General features: G+C 26.4%; 7 protein-coding genes across 7 annotated transcripts; 5 read left to right on the top strand and 2 right to left on the bottom strand.

Annotated features, from left to right (window-relative positions):
* Positions 1–88: 88 nt before the first annotated feature.
* SRAE_1000146100 (Epidermal growth factor-like domain and CUB domain-containing protein) lies at positions 89–2,009 on the bottom strand (the record flags this gene model as incomplete). Its single annotated transcript, XM_024648420.1, has 4 exons — positions 89–956; positions 1,010–1,101; positions 1,641–1,654; positions 1,694–2,009. 4 exons carry the CDS (start codon positions 2,007–2,009, stop codon positions 89–91), a joined length of 1,290 nt encoding a protein of 429 aa, XP_024502400.1.
* A 986-nt stretch (positions 2,010–2,995) lies between these two features.
* Positions 2,996–3,341, top strand: SRAE_1000146000 (Hypothetical protein; the record flags this gene model as incomplete). Its single annotated transcript, XM_024648419.1, has 2 exons — positions 2,996–3,142; positions 3,207–3,341. The coding sequence occupies 2 exons, from the start codon at positions 2,996–2,998 to the stop codon at positions 3,339–3,341; spliced, it is 282 nt and encodes a 93-aa protein (XP_024502399.1).
* A 237-nt stretch (positions 3,342–3,578) lies between these two features.
* On the top strand, positions 3,579–4,985 carry SRAE_1000145900 (Proteinase inhibitor I2, Kunitz metazoa domain and Cysteine-rich repeat and Lustrin, cysteine-rich repeated domain-containing protein; the record flags this gene model as incomplete). Its single annotated transcript, XM_024648417.1, has 3 exons — positions 3,579–3,723; positions 3,774–4,739; positions 4,789–4,985. The coding sequence occupies 3 exons, from the start codon at positions 3,579–3,581 to the stop codon at positions 4,983–4,985; spliced, it is 1,308 nt and encodes a 435-aa protein (XP_024502398.1).
* Positions 4,986–7,122: 2,137 nt separating this feature from the next.
* On the top strand, positions 7,123–7,516 carry SRAE_1000145850 (Hypothetical protein; the record flags this gene model as incomplete). The annotated part of the gene is made up of 3 exons (XM_024648416.1): positions 7,123–7,223; positions 7,321–7,340; positions 7,377–7,516. 3 exons carry the CDS (start codon positions 7,123–7,125, stop codon positions 7,514–7,516), a joined length of 261 nt encoding a protein of 86 aa, XP_024502397.1.
* Positions 7,517–8,630: 1,114 nt separating this feature from the next.
* SRAE_1000145800 (Actin, alpha cardiac muscle 1) lies at positions 8,631–9,815 on the top strand (the record flags this gene model as incomplete). Its single annotated transcript, XM_024648415.1, has 2 exons — positions 8,631–9,422; positions 9,477–9,815. The coding sequence occupies 2 exons, from the start codon at positions 8,631–8,633 to the stop codon at positions 9,813–9,815; spliced, it is 1,131 nt and encodes a 376-aa protein (XP_024502396.1).
* A 537-nt stretch (positions 9,816–10,352) lies between these two features.
* SRAE_1000145700 (Collagen triple helix repeat-containing protein) lies at positions 10,353–11,527 on the top strand (the record flags this gene model as incomplete). Its single annotated transcript, XM_024648414.1, has 3 exons — positions 10,353–10,656; positions 10,696–10,869; positions 11,022–11,527. 3 exons carry the CDS (start codon positions 10,353–10,355, stop codon positions 11,525–11,527), a joined length of 984 nt encoding a protein of 327 aa, XP_024502395.1.
* Positions 11,528–11,531: 4 nt separating this feature from the next.
* Positions 11,532–14,642, bottom strand: SRAE_1000145600 (LD34181p; the record flags this gene model as incomplete). Its single annotated transcript, XM_024648413.1, has 3 exons — positions 11,532–11,631; positions 11,678–14,100; positions 14,151–14,642. The coding sequence occupies 3 exons, from the start codon at positions 14,640–14,642 to the stop codon at positions 11,532–11,534; spliced, it is 3,015 nt and encodes a 1,004-aa protein (XP_024502394.1).
* Positions 14,643–14,947: the final 305 nt, after the last annotated feature.

Below are 14,947 nucleotides of genomic sequence, written 5' to 3'. Positions count from 1 at the left end.
AAATTTGATAAGGGGTAAAGTTTTATTTATATTTTATATTAATTTTATATACTTAATTTTATAAGTTGATAATAATTATAAAAATTATTTATAAACAATAAGGTTTTGGAATTTGTGAACCATTACAATAGCATTGAGCTGAACATTGAGTGGATGTTTCTAATGGTTTACAAGTATTATTTGTTGGATTATTATTTTGATCAATTGTTTTACATTTTAAATATGTATCACATGGATTATATTTTTTTTGACAATTATTTGATTCCATCCAACATCCAGTACATATACAAGATGCCATATTTTCTGGATTAACAATACATGTTCCATTATTTGAACATAGCCCCATACTACAAACATCTAAATTTTCATAATCAATTTCAAAAATAACACCACTAGAGGTATCAGCAGAGGTTATTGATATAGAATAATTATATCCATTGGAATCTATTGTTATAGGATTTGTTATTGATCCATTTAATGTGATTACATTCTTATTTTTTAAATTATCATGTATAGTAATATTGGCATTACCTTGAACAGTAAATGATTCTAATGTTATTATATATTTTTTACCAGATTCTGATATAAGATTCCAATTACAATTAATATTTTCAAAATATTTATTTAATATTCTAGTATTATTATCCATTAAATTATTACAATTAGTGGAATTATTTATTGAATTCAAGGTTGTTGTAATTATTGGAGCTGGTGATGTAGTTGATGGAACTCTAATACACCCTGAATTTGAGAGACATCTTACTTTATTAACATAATCAGATAATGTTGGAATCAATGTATTATAAATGGTGGAGGCATTTTTAAGGCGATTATTTAAATTTACTAAATCTATCTTAAGTAATTTATCTGTTTTGGTAGATAAATTAACAATAGTTTGATATAAACTTGAATCATTACTTACAGAGATAAATAATTGACCAATTTGAAGATTTAATCTAAAAAAAATAAAATATTTTCAAAATAATAATTACTATAAATATTTATATACCTATAAAGTTCATCTGATAAATTTTGTACCTGACTACTTATAATTAATGGATTTGATGTTGGGAGATTTGTTATTTCAAAGACTTCCGTAGTCTGTGATAATACAATTGAAAATAAAGTAAAAATAGAAACAAGTTGAAATATCATAATTATATGATTTATAACTATTAAAAATATCAAATTAATAATCAACAAATGTTTTAATCATATAATATTAATAAAATGAAAGTATAAATTTGATAAGAAAAAGTACTGATAATATTCTTCCTTACTAGTATTCATTTTTGTTATAATCTTAAAAATTTAACCAATAATTTGATGGTTAACCTTACTGGAGATATATAAATATCTATAGTTTGTTGGATTAGTTGTTGTTTCAATTTGTTAATTGATGAATTAAATGATTTTATAATATAAAGAGATATACCATTTGTAATAAAAATATTTAATAAAGTTTCTTGTATTGTATTAAAAAAAATGATATGTAAGATTATAGATAATAAAATGGCAATTGTTATTGTACTTAATGATATTTTTAATGCTTCAAATTTATCTTTTTTAATACTTAATAATATCCATAAAAATATTAATGATATTAGAATTATGAAAAGTTGTTGGATGATTATCTCTACATCATAATATATAACTAAAAATTATTATTTTATTTTTTAATTTTTAAACTTACTTAGATTAATTAAAAATAAGGTAGATATCAAAGTCCATAATGTTAAAAGAAAACTGTTTGCTGGATATGTTGAATGAAAAATAAACATAAGTATATATGTTATAACAGTACCCATAAGTAATAATATAATTGTAAAGACATTATGTTGAATGTATCCTTTAGAACCATGTATTGAAAAAACTTGAAAATATGTAAATATTATAATTATAATATGTATAATTAGTATAGCCAAAACATTTTTACATTGTGTAATATTTTCTTTCTTACATTTTAAATGAAAAATAATATCAGAAGATGTTAATGGAAGTGAAGTCATAGTACATGCAAAAGTTAGTTAAAGAATGCTATATATAATTATGGTCCATAATAAATCAATGATAGTCTTTTGGTGAATAGTATTTTAGAACCTACAATAAAAAAAAAAAATTTGTAAGTATGTACAAATCATTATACATCTAAGTTATTGATATTTGATAAATTAATGATTATAAAATGAAATTATATATATATATATATATTTTAATAACAGATAATACTTTCATTAATATTTAATAACAAGATATAAATAAAAGTTATATCCATAGACTTTAAAAATATCTTTATATCATAAGACAAAGTTTATAAAAGAAGTATATTTAATTAAATATATTCATAGAAAAAGATAAAATGAAGAATCCTTAAATATAACATTGAATAACAATTTGTAATTTAAGATAAGTGAATATGTTTGATATATTTATTATTTTTTAAAAAAAAAATTATTTTAACATACTGTTTAAAGGATAAATAATTATATATATCTAATTTTTTTAAATAATATAATAAAAAAATTATTTATAAATAGAAATTTATAGTATATTAAATACCATGATATTATTTTATTTATTCAATTATTTATTAAAAATATTGCTAATATTACCATAAAATAATTAATAGTATTGTCGTATATATATAAATGTATTAAAAATTTTTCTATATATTCTGCTTATAAAAACATTATTATAAGGATTAAATTTTATTATATTTTAAAATAACTTCATATATTGTAAATATATATATATATATATTATTGAACATAAAATAAATTGTAGCACATTATATGTTTCTTGTTACACAACCATTTTGAAGGTTATTTTAATGTAATTTTAACATGCGCAATCATTACCTATTATCATCTACTTGGTCTATTTCATTTTTACCATTTTTCTAAAAAGGTAAATATAACTTTACTTAATATATTTTATTTTAGGAATATTTTAAAGTTTTTTTTCTAAAAAAAAAAATTTATTATTATTGTACACTATGCCATTACAAGAATTTAGTATTGTTGATTATTGGGGTCCTGTTGTTGTTGCAATTATCTTTGCAGTAATCCTATTTTTACTTAGTTTTTTTATTATAAATTGGTTCTGTATCACCAAAAGAGATGATTTCACTGTATTTGAAAAGGTAATTTTATATAACTTTTACCATTATTATAAAACTTTTTTTTAATAAAAAAATAAAATTTTAGTTGGGAAAAAATTATGATATGAAATTAGGCCCACATGATATGGTTGACATTCGTCGTGGAGGATATGCACCCCCCAAAGAAAAGACAAAAGAGGAAATTAAAGAAAGTCTTATAAATATTCCTCAGGAGTATTAGAAGGAAAAAGAATTTGTTTCTTAATACTTAATATGGTCAAGAAAGAAAAAAAAAAGTTTAGTTTTATACTTTCATGTTTTTATTTGTCATAAAGATAAACTTTTAATAATATAATCACGTTTTTTTTAATATTTTATATCTTCAAAAATTAAAACTTTTTGACATTTTGATATCATGTTGTTGTATATATTAGTAATATTCCTGTTATTTATATCTTCTGATCAATGTCCATTAAATATGGAACCATTAAAAACAATAAAAGCTTATAGTTATAAAAATGAATTAAATATAATTAAATGTAACTTATCAATTGACTGCCCTTCAAATGGTTATTGCTACAAAGATGGAAATAATCAATATGGTATATGTTGTCCCTCTAAAGGTATGTTTAACAATCAAGTCATATGAAAAAATATTTTTTTTTTTTTTTAGAAAATGTTTGTCAATTGTTTTCATCACCTGGTTATGGAGAATGTCAAAATAATACATTAAGTAATAAAATAATGTATTATTTTGATAATTTAGATCTTAAATGTAAACCATTTTTAATTGGTGGGTGTAAAGGACTTAATAATAATCGTTTTCAATCTATTAATGATTGTCAAAAATTTTGTTTTTCAACAGGATGTTTACCAGGTGAATTACCATTATATACTGATCATCTTGGGACATTACATTATTGTACAACACAAAATCCATGTCCATCACCATATAAATGTAGATTTGATAATATTTTCCGACAACATATATGTTGTGGTAGAAATGATTATCTCAATCAATGTTTATCTCCAAATTTACAACCATATTTAAATATAATAGAGGAGTCAGGAATGACCTGTCACCCATCTGAATCATTTGATACTTGTCCAAATAATTTTATTTGTACAAAAAATAAAACAACATCTCTAACATATCATTGTTGTGGAAATGATCCTTTAACTCTATGTCCTAATGGAAGAAAAGCGGCTTTGACTCATAAAGACAATTCATATCAATCTGTCATAAAATGTCCTTTGTTTAAAGATAATCAGTGTCCACGTGGATTTGAATGTACAGATGTGACAAATATAGAAAATACACTTCATGGCTTTTGTTGTGAAAAAGAATCAAAGACTATTATTAATATTAAAAAAAATATTATTTCAATAACACAAAAAGATTGTACATCCAAAAATTATCAATGTGATGAAGGATTTTATTGTCATTTATTTGATAACCAAAAAGGAATATGTAAATCTATTGAAAATAATATAAAGCCTAAAAATATAATATTAAATTATAAAAAATATAATTCAAAAGTAAATATTAATAAAGAAATATTTTTAAAAAAATGGTTATCAATTAACAATAATAATACAAATGTTAAATTGTCATCTTATTATTGGAAAAAAAGTAAAGGTTAGAATAAAAATTTATTATTTAAATTAATTAATGATAATTTATCTAGATCCATTATGCCCTTATATGAATTCTATAGTTTCATGCTCACCAACTGATAATAAAAATGTTTCAGTAGATAAGTGTAAACAATTAGAAAATGAAACAAATGAATATAATGGATGGAATATTCAATCTTTCTGTCAATTTAACATACAGTATCAAATGTTTGCCTGCTGTTCATTTGAAGTACCATTATTTAGCTAAATGACAATTATCTAGACTTATTGTAGTAATCTGTCTTTACATATAATAAAATAGAAAAACATAAAGTTCATCTTTCTTTATTGTGTCATGATCGCATATGCCTATAGTGTCTAGTTTTAGTTTTACATATAAATCTAATACTATGTAATTCGACACATTTCTTCATTATTTTAAAAAGTGGGATAAAAAATCTAACCTTTGTAAATAGTGTCATTGCGATACTTTATTCATCTTTCTAAACATTTATATGGTATTAGTTACAAAATGCCATTGCCTACTCTATACAATAATCTACTTTAAATCATATATTTAATATTATACCATGAACTATCAAATTCTCTAATTAATAACTTATACATTATAATTATATGTACATATTTACTTTATTTTTATTATTAAAATCATGTTGAGTTACAAGATAAATTTTAAACATATACTTCTTTTTTAAATAAACTTTTATAATCTTTAATAAGACCTAGTATATATTTTTTTTTTCTTAAAATTATTTTATTTTACATAGTCAATATAATAAATGATTCGTATTATATTTTTATCTAATAGGTAGATATATATATATTGACTAATTCATCCTATAAATTCATGACTTTATAGCTTATCTTTAAGGCTATTTAAATAGTTAGATTAAAAAAAAAAATCATTTTGATTTAAATATTTACTATCAGTAAAGTAGTATTTCAAACGATGCGTTGTATTTCAACTTATATGTTTATATATTATCTTTATAAGAAGTTAGGCATTTATACAATGATATTCATTTTCACAATAAAGTTGTCATCAAAGATGATATATTTTTATCACTGATTTTTAAAAGTTTATATATTACTTCGTATAAATTTATTTTATTTAAATTAAATATATTCTTTTAAGTCACATAAGGCTTATCTTGCTGGTATATTTACTAATTTATCTACCATCTGGTATAAGTTGTATGATGATGTAAATAATATATTATTCTTAAACCATTTTTGTTCATTATAACCAATATATATAATTTATTTTAAATTTCATCTTTAGTTTAATTTCTTTTTTAATTCTATTAGAAATTTACTTAACATTATATTGTTTTCTTGTAATATCTTGAACTTTTAAAGCAGCTCAAATTCTTTCTCTTTTTCATTGTATATTATTTATTGTCCTTCATCATGCAGATTGAATGTCTTAAATATTAGTAGTAAAGTTGTCACCACATTATGTTACTATACTATTGAACGGGAGGAACGGAATGATTACAAATATACATTTTTATACTCTAATTTTTGTAGGCAGATGAAAAATATTATAGTTAAAAGTTAGCTTTTATCAATTCTTAGTATTACATCCAACATTTTATTTACTATTATTATTCATCACAAATCGACTTATTGTAAGTTATATTTACACTTAAGTTAATACTAAGATGCTCCAATTGCGCTTAGATGATATTATTACATTCTTCAAGTGAAGTAAGTTAAAACATGTAGGTAATTTGACGCAGATTTCATAGTTGTGTGCTATATATAATCGGTTTGTTTGTAAACACATTGGTTATATTGGTAATTGTAATCCGTTCAATCAAGAAAGTTCATCGTAATAAACTGTATAATTTTTATCTTAAAAGCTTATTTAAATTTTGCGCTGCCAAATACTGTGTCAATTTTATCTAGTTTTTTTTTTCTTTTGTATTTTGTACACCAGAAAATCAACTATTTTTTTTTTATTGTTAAAAATCCAACCATTACATTTTCATAAGTGTATAGGAAAGTTGGTGCAATGACAATTACATTATTGTTTCTGTCTAGGCGGTTTAGGGAAACTTTATTTGAAGAACATTTTGATAGTACGATTTTGAGAAACTAAAAATAAACTATCTTGGCAAATTTGATTTTCCCAAAGTTGTATAACGGGGTAGGGTGATTCATTCATTGACTGGAAATGTATAGTTCCCACATTTTTTCTTATTAACATGCTTTAATTTTATTGTGAAGTTGGAATTGAGAGATTTTATAGGACATACGGTGAGGTCACCTTCAATTGTTTTACGTGTATCTGTGATCTGTTACCAGCTACATATGCATGACTTTTAATGTTATACATACCAATTTATTTTCAAATTTGAGGTCACTATTTTTTTACAATAATGCTTGACGCTCCATCTATTGGGGAAATGTTTGATAGTGGACATTTTGGTATGGTAGAAAGTTCTAGAATTTCTTTAGATGCGTATCATCGAATTCCTAAGTAAAATATCCCAGGCTAAAAACAATATCTTTTTTTCTTTCTTTTATGTTGAACTAAATTTCTACTATAATAAATTTGTAACTCATTTTTAAGATAGCTTTGGTGTCATCTCAAGAAGTATAAATATTACTTTTTTTCTTTTTTTTTTTTAAGATACACCCTCGATTTGTGGGAGCGCATGCGAACGTGGTGGCAAACAAAGTTTTTGCGCCGAGACTCTTACTAAATCGAGGTCGCTGCATAATGTTCGTGCCAAGAGCGATTGGAATGGCTCAGACCAAAAGTGGCTATAGAATGGAAGGGTTTTTTTACTTGCATGTAGTGGTGGTGAACTATCTTTCTTTTTCATTTGTCTTGCGAAATCGCTCTATACAATTTGTTTATGTCATTCGTTTCATGGTTTTTTTTTTTTTTAGAAAATATATCGCTGGCGCGTATATTTTGAGGAGCTGACACAATTACCATTTTTGGGACAGGCCCACATTTTTGTATGCATTTGCTGTCAAAATTTATTGATACCTATATGTGACTGCATTTCCCTCGTTTCTAATCACAATATAAAAATGCGTTTGACTTAGTGTGTTGTTACCGCCATTAAGAATATACTAACCTTTACGATTATATTATTATTGTATAGTACATCTTTTAAGAATACCTCCTTATTTCGAAACTTTTTGTCCTGCATCTCTCTGGACAGTTATTCTCTACCTATTCCAAGTCACCATGTTAGTGATTGTTGATTATGATTACAAATCAAATGGTGACTTTATGTGAAAGTATGTGCACTTGTGACTCATCCAATCATCCATATTTTTCATATGCATGCAATGATTCATCATTAGCCTGGAAATACGCCTTTCCTTTATTCATATGTTGTTACTTCATATAAACATTTATTTTCTACTAGCGGGGCATTTGAGATCAGTTTACGTTAGTGGTAATTAGTTGTTTATAGTAAAATACTGTTATCTCTTTTGTTTTACTATTTAATTTCAGTTGTGTATTTTACATTATTATTTCTAGCTTCTCCTTGTGTTCTGGTTTCATTGGTATTGTTGTAGAATAGGGCGGTCGTAGTTTAGTACATCATACTTTTTTTTTGTTTAGTATACTCGGACCATTCAATTCGTGGAATGGTTCTCTTTTACCAAATTCTTGCTGAATGTCAATACGTATAAGCTGCTTTCTTTTCAGTACGTTTGTCTTTGTTAAGGGGAGAATGAGCAGGCTGTCGCAACCTTATCTTTAAAATTCCGTTGTCATTATATTTTTATAGCTCTGTATAATGTAACATTTTGTGACATTTCGCGTTGTCATCATTGTCGTTTTAAAAAATTATTTTTACAAATTTTATATATATTCTAAAGTATTTTACTTTTAGTTTGCTGAATCTCCTAAAAAAGAAAAATGTGTGACGAAGAAGTTGCCGCTCTTGTTGTTGATAATGGATCAGGTATGTGTAAAGCCGGATTTGCCGGAGACGATGCACCACGTGCCGTGTTTCCATCTATTGTTGGAAGACCAAGACATCAAGGAGTTATGGTTGGTATGGGTCAAAAAGACTCCTATGTTGGAGATGAGGCCCAATCCAAAAGAGGTATTCTTACTCTTAAATATCCAATTGAACACGGTATTGTCACCAACTGGGATGATATGGAAAAAATCTGGCATCACACTTTCTACAATGAACTTCGTGTAGCTCCAGAAGAACATCCAGTTCTTCTTACTGAAGCTCCACTTAATCCAAAGGCAAACAGAGAAAAAATGACTCAAATTATGTTCGAAACTTTCAATACACCTGCTATGTATGTTGCTATTCAAGCCGTTCTTTCCCTTTATGCTTCTGGACGTACTACTGGTGTAGTTCTTGACTCTGGTGATGGTGTTACTCATACTGTACCAATCTATGAAGGATATGCTCTTCCACATGCAATTCTTCGTCTTGACTTGGCTGGACGTGATCTTACTGACTACCTCATGAAAATTCTTACAGAACGTGGTTATTCATTTACCACAACTGCTGAACGTGAAATTGTTCGTGACATCAAAGAAAAACTCTGTTATGTTGCTCTTGACTTTGAACAAGAAATGGCCACAGCTGCTTCATCTTCATCACTTGAAAAATCTTATGAACTTCCTGACGGACAAGTTATTACTGTTGGTAATGAACGTTTCCGTTGTCCAGAAGCTTTATTCCAGGTAAATTATAATAATTATTATGTACAATTTAATATAAATTATACTTTTTTTTAGCCATCATTTTTGGGTATGGAATCAGCTGGAATTCATGAAACTACTTATAACTCTATTATGAAGTGTGACATTGACATTCGTAAAGATCTTTATGCCAATACTGTTCTTTCTGGTGGTACAACCATGTATCCAGGAATTGCTGACCGTATGCAAAAAGAAATTACTGCTCTTGCACCATCTACAATGAAGATTAAGATTATTGCTCCACCAGAGCGCAAATACTCTGTCTGGATTGGAGGATCTATTTTGGCTTCTCTTTCCACCTTCCAACAAATGTGGATCTCAAAGCAAGAGTACGATGAATCCGGCCCTTCAATTGTCCACCGTAAATGCTTCTAAACAATTAACCATCTATTACTATATACTTTTATTGCCCTTCTTTTTGTTCTTATTATAGTGTTTAAGATGAGAGTTATTTGGTGTGTATCAAATGAAGGATTAATTTTTATAAAAGCTGACTATATTTTGTTCAAATTTGTTCTTCATCTTTATATAATATCTTTTTTACCCATTCAACCTTTATATTTTGATTTTTTTTCGGAATTGTTAAGGCATTGATTAGCTGGCACTTACGGATGAATTTTTATTAACACAATAAATATAAAATATTTTATAATATATATCTTTTTATTGTTGTTATTGTCTAAAGGTTGATATAAATATTGTGATAAAATTTATTGGTATACTAATTATATTTTTTTTTGGATATTATGGTTTTGTTTGTTTTTTTCTTCTTCAGATATTATGATGACCTTCTTCTTTAATTGCTGTCAATTTTAAGGTACCATTCCTATTTTTGTAGGAATTCCTTGACCTATGTTCTATTTTTTCTAAATAAAAGTAAATTAGTTAATTTAAATTTTTCTCATTCAAAAAATGGAAAGAAAAAGGCGCTTTCCTTGTATTAATGAAGTTTTTAGTGATGACTTATATTTTAATCTTGGCTTATTATCTATCTTAATAAGCTCATTTGTTGTTTTTTTTCTACTTCTTTCAGTTCCTTCAATATATGATAAGGTTTCAATTGAGGTAGATAGGGTTGCAATACAGTCAATGACATATAAAAAAAATTCAGATAAAATATGGCAAATGATTCTATCATTACCTAGTAAAGATTTTCCAGCTTCTTTATTTTTTTCAAGAAATAAAAGAAATCCATGGAGTTATGATATTTGTAAAGGTAATTTAATTTAATTTTTTCAATATTATATTTTTTAAGCATGTGCATCATTAATTTGTCCTAATGGAGCTCCAGGAGTAAGTGGAGAACCAGGTATTGATGCTGCTCCAGGTGAACCTGGTAAAACAGGAAGACCAGGAAATGATGGTATTGATATATCTTTATCATCATTTCCAGAAACGCCATGTCAAATTTGTCAATCCGGTCCAATGGGTAATTTTAATTTTATATTTTGATTTTTAAATTAAAAAAAAATGAGGTCAAAAACATTAATATTAAAAATAATTTGAATATTATTAAAGTATTTTTTAATTTATTTATAAATATATTTTAAATATAAAAACAATTAATTAAAAATATTTAAGGAAGTAGAGGACTTCAAGGTGAACGTGGATCCCCTGGATTACCTGGTCCTATTGGTGATCCTGGAGAAAGTGGATTACCAGGACTTGCAGGTCAACCCGGTAAACGTGGAGCACCTGGACGATATGGAGAAAGAGGACCGATAGGAAACAGAGGTCCAGATGGAGATGTCTCTATAAGTGGTATTGGAATTAAAGGACCAAAAGGACCACCAGGAAATGCTGGCCCAAGAGGAAATCCAGGACTTGCAGGGAAACCTTCAAATACACCTGGTAATCCAGGTCTTCCTGGTAACTTTGGTCCACAAGGAATGCAAGGAAAAGAAGGAAATAGCGGTGATATAGGTCAAGAAGGAATAGTAGGCCCACCAGGTGAATCAGAAGCACGATACTGTCCTTCAGATTGTGGTGTTAGTCAAATATTAGCACCAGAACAAGGTTTTATAGATATAAATGTTCCAAATAATAATGAAGACAAATTATACATACAAAGTTTATTTCGTGGTTAAAAAATTACATAAGAGATTGTTTATATAATAAAATTGATTCATACTTTTTATTGTTTTTCATTTCATTTTCGTCAACTTTACAATGTTTCATTAAATAACTTAATCTAAAAAAAAGTAAAAGTAAAAATAATTCAATTATTCCAAACTTACATTACTTCTTTATCTTGTGAAAGCAAACGGGAAGAAAATTCAAATAATATTTCCAAAAATTGAATATTCTCATCACTAAACATTGAAAACAAAATTCCATCTCTATGAATTGTTGATACTGCATTTCTATTTTTAACAGGATCAATTCCAAAAGACTGATGAAATTTCTTTGCCAAATCCTTCAACTCCATAAACTTCTTTGATGAAGTGTCAATTTGATTCGTTTCTTCATCTTTAAGTTTATCATAACATTCTACTAATGTTTTTGCTATAACTTTAGCATATTGCATTTTATCAATATCTCTACATTTTTGCATCATTGTCTTTATTATATCACCAAAATCTTTAGAATATTGATTAAAGTACGGTAAAACAAATCTTGCATTACTGAAAGATATGCATCCATAGACAATTAATTTACAAAAACTTGCAAGAATCTCACGTTTTCTTGAAACTAGGGCAAATGATTCTTCTTGGGTTAAATTTTTAGATGATGTTGGTGTAACATCAAAGACATGACAATTGAGGTAATCTATAAGACTTTGAACAAGAGAAGAATCAGGTTCATAACCAATTTTTACTTTTGAAGACGAAGATTTATACAAATCATTATTACACACTAAAATTAGTGTATCAACAACACCATGATAAACATCATCAATATCAGTGTTAAAATTTTTTAGAATTGAAACTGAAAATTTATAAAAATCATTAATCTGTCCATTTATATTCTTAACTTTTTTTGGGGTACCGTCAAATGAATTCACTCCACCAACAAGTGATTTTAATTGATTAGTTAAATATAAAACAAGGCACTTAAATGCTGGTAGTACAATTTCGAGATCAGTGGCTTTTTCGGGTATTTTAAAAAGTGGAGTTACAATTTCCCATATATTCCATTTACCAAGATCATCTCTTGTTAAAAATGCATATACTTTTGTTAATGCTGAAATTAAACTACATTTTTCATCTTTATCTATAGAAGGTTCTTTAATAAAATAACCCATGTCTTGTTTTAATTGAACTGTTAATCTGTGACTAATTGTTTGATGAAATACTTGAACTTTTGCATTTACTGAGATATTTTTTTGCAATTGGTGAATGGTTAATACAATATTAGATAATATTTCAACATTTATACTTTGTTCAATTATTGTATCAAATATTTGTAAAATATCTTCTAAATATTTTTCCCATCTATTTGTCATAAACAAATCAACATCAATAAAAGTTGATATATGAATAAGATCAGCTAGACATTCTTCGTTGCTTATAAATTTTTGCATCAACGTTGCTAAATGAGGAATAATAATTTCTGATAATTTAATTCTTTCCTCCTGTTGCATTTTTATATCTTTTCCAATTTGAGTAGCATTTCTTCGTGTTGTTATAATTCTACCTGGAGGACTCTCACCTGTACATGCTTGTTTAACAGCACATGCTAAAATATTACACAATTGAACATCAAGATCTTCGTGTTTATCAGATAATAAAAGTTCAATCATTGAATTCCAATCTTTTAACATTGGATGTACATCAATCATAGCATCAACAAAATAATCAGCATGATTGTGTAAACCTGCTGATTGTAAAAACATTACTAAGTAAGGAATCATTTCAGAATAATCATCACTATGTTCATTTTTTGGTTTAAAAAATTGGGCTGACAAAAATTGTGCTGCAGCAATAGCTAATGATCTATGAGAAGTAAAGACATACTCATATATAGGTTCACAAATATTAACATCTAATAAACTTGGTAATATTTTATAAATACATTTAAGTAAATAACATGCTTTACATGCAATTTCTACATTAACATCTGAAACCATAGAACATATTCTTTCTAAAAATCGTGATGTAAAAAGTTCTAATCTTTCAGAATTATTTCGTTTTTCATACAACGGTATGAGAGCATTTAAACAAGCTAATCGAACATCTGAAACTGTATCATAAACACTCCAAGAAATATATTTCAAATATGAATCAGTTAAAAAGTATTCAGGATAAACTAGCATCCATAAACCTAATTGAGTAATACAAATTATTCTTATTTCAGGAACAACATCTCTGTAACGATGAACAAAAATACTCTTAAACATATATGACATCATATCAGTTAAGTCAGAAATTCTTTCATTGATACTACCAGACTGTTTCATCAATAATTCTAATGCCTCTGAATTTCTTTCATTTTTCATTCGACTTGTAGCTGTATCAATTTGTTTTTTATTTTTATCTTTTAAATCAACTAATGAAACAATAATGTCAACAAAGGCAGAACACAATTTCATAGATGCATATGTTGAAGTATGCCTAAAAGCTCTTACAGGTGAATCTGCCATTGCTGTCAATAATTGACAAACTCCATCCATCAATACAGAATCGAAAAGAATGTTTGCTTTACTTTTGCTTGCAAAAATCTAAATAAAATATACATGTATAAATAAAAATTTTATCATTATTAACTTACTAATAAAAAATCTCCAAAAGATTGTTTAAATTTTTTATATTGTGCATTACTAGAAACCAGAGGATAATCAGCTGTATCTTCAAAACATTCTGTTAACAATGCCAATACTTTTTTAAAATCTCCTAATTTTATAAAATTTAATGTTAATACACCTTTACAACCAGAAGAAGAAATTAAAAATTGACACATTTGTTGAAGTGCACCTTCTGGATTTTTATCATAAATATCAATCCATTCATCTACAATTTTCCCAACATTTTTCCCACTTTTTACTTTTCCATATAACGTTTTTGGACCACTTATTTCTTCTTCAGGTACTGTTGTAAAAGGATTAACATTGGTATTATTATTGCTCCTTTTACGGCTCGTTTTCTGATTTTGTGAAATTTCTTTACTAACTTCTTCATTATCAGTTGCCCGACGTTTTCTTGTTCGTGTTCCAGGAACAGCAGGAGTAACAAAATTGATATTGGAATCCTTAGGTGAATTCATAAATCACAACAATAAAAAGTTCAACGTACAAAGTTGTTTAATAGGTAAAGATGCATCTATTGTTTGGGCGCTTATACAGACTTATATTCTTCTTGAGACAAATATTGTATATGTAGTTCCCCAATTTTTTAAGGCGTACAACAAAACAATGGTGTGTGAAAAGCGAACTTGCTTTAGTTGATGCCTAGTTGCATATATTTGAAATGTTTGAACATTATTCCAAATATTTTTCGTTTGCATCATTTATTTAGAAATTTATGTTAATTTCATTAATTTTATATTCAATTGATAGTATTTTTTTTAAT

Source organism: Strongyloides ratti, assembly GCF_001040885.1.
Source record: "Strongyloides ratti genome assembly S_ratti_ED321, chromosome : 1".
Taxonomy (NCBI): domain Eukaryota; kingdom Metazoa; phylum Nematoda; class Chromadorea; order Rhabditida; family Strongyloididae; genus Strongyloides; species Strongyloides ratti.
Note: the sequence above shows the minus strand (reverse complement) of the source record. Positions and strands in the feature narration are given on the sequence as shown.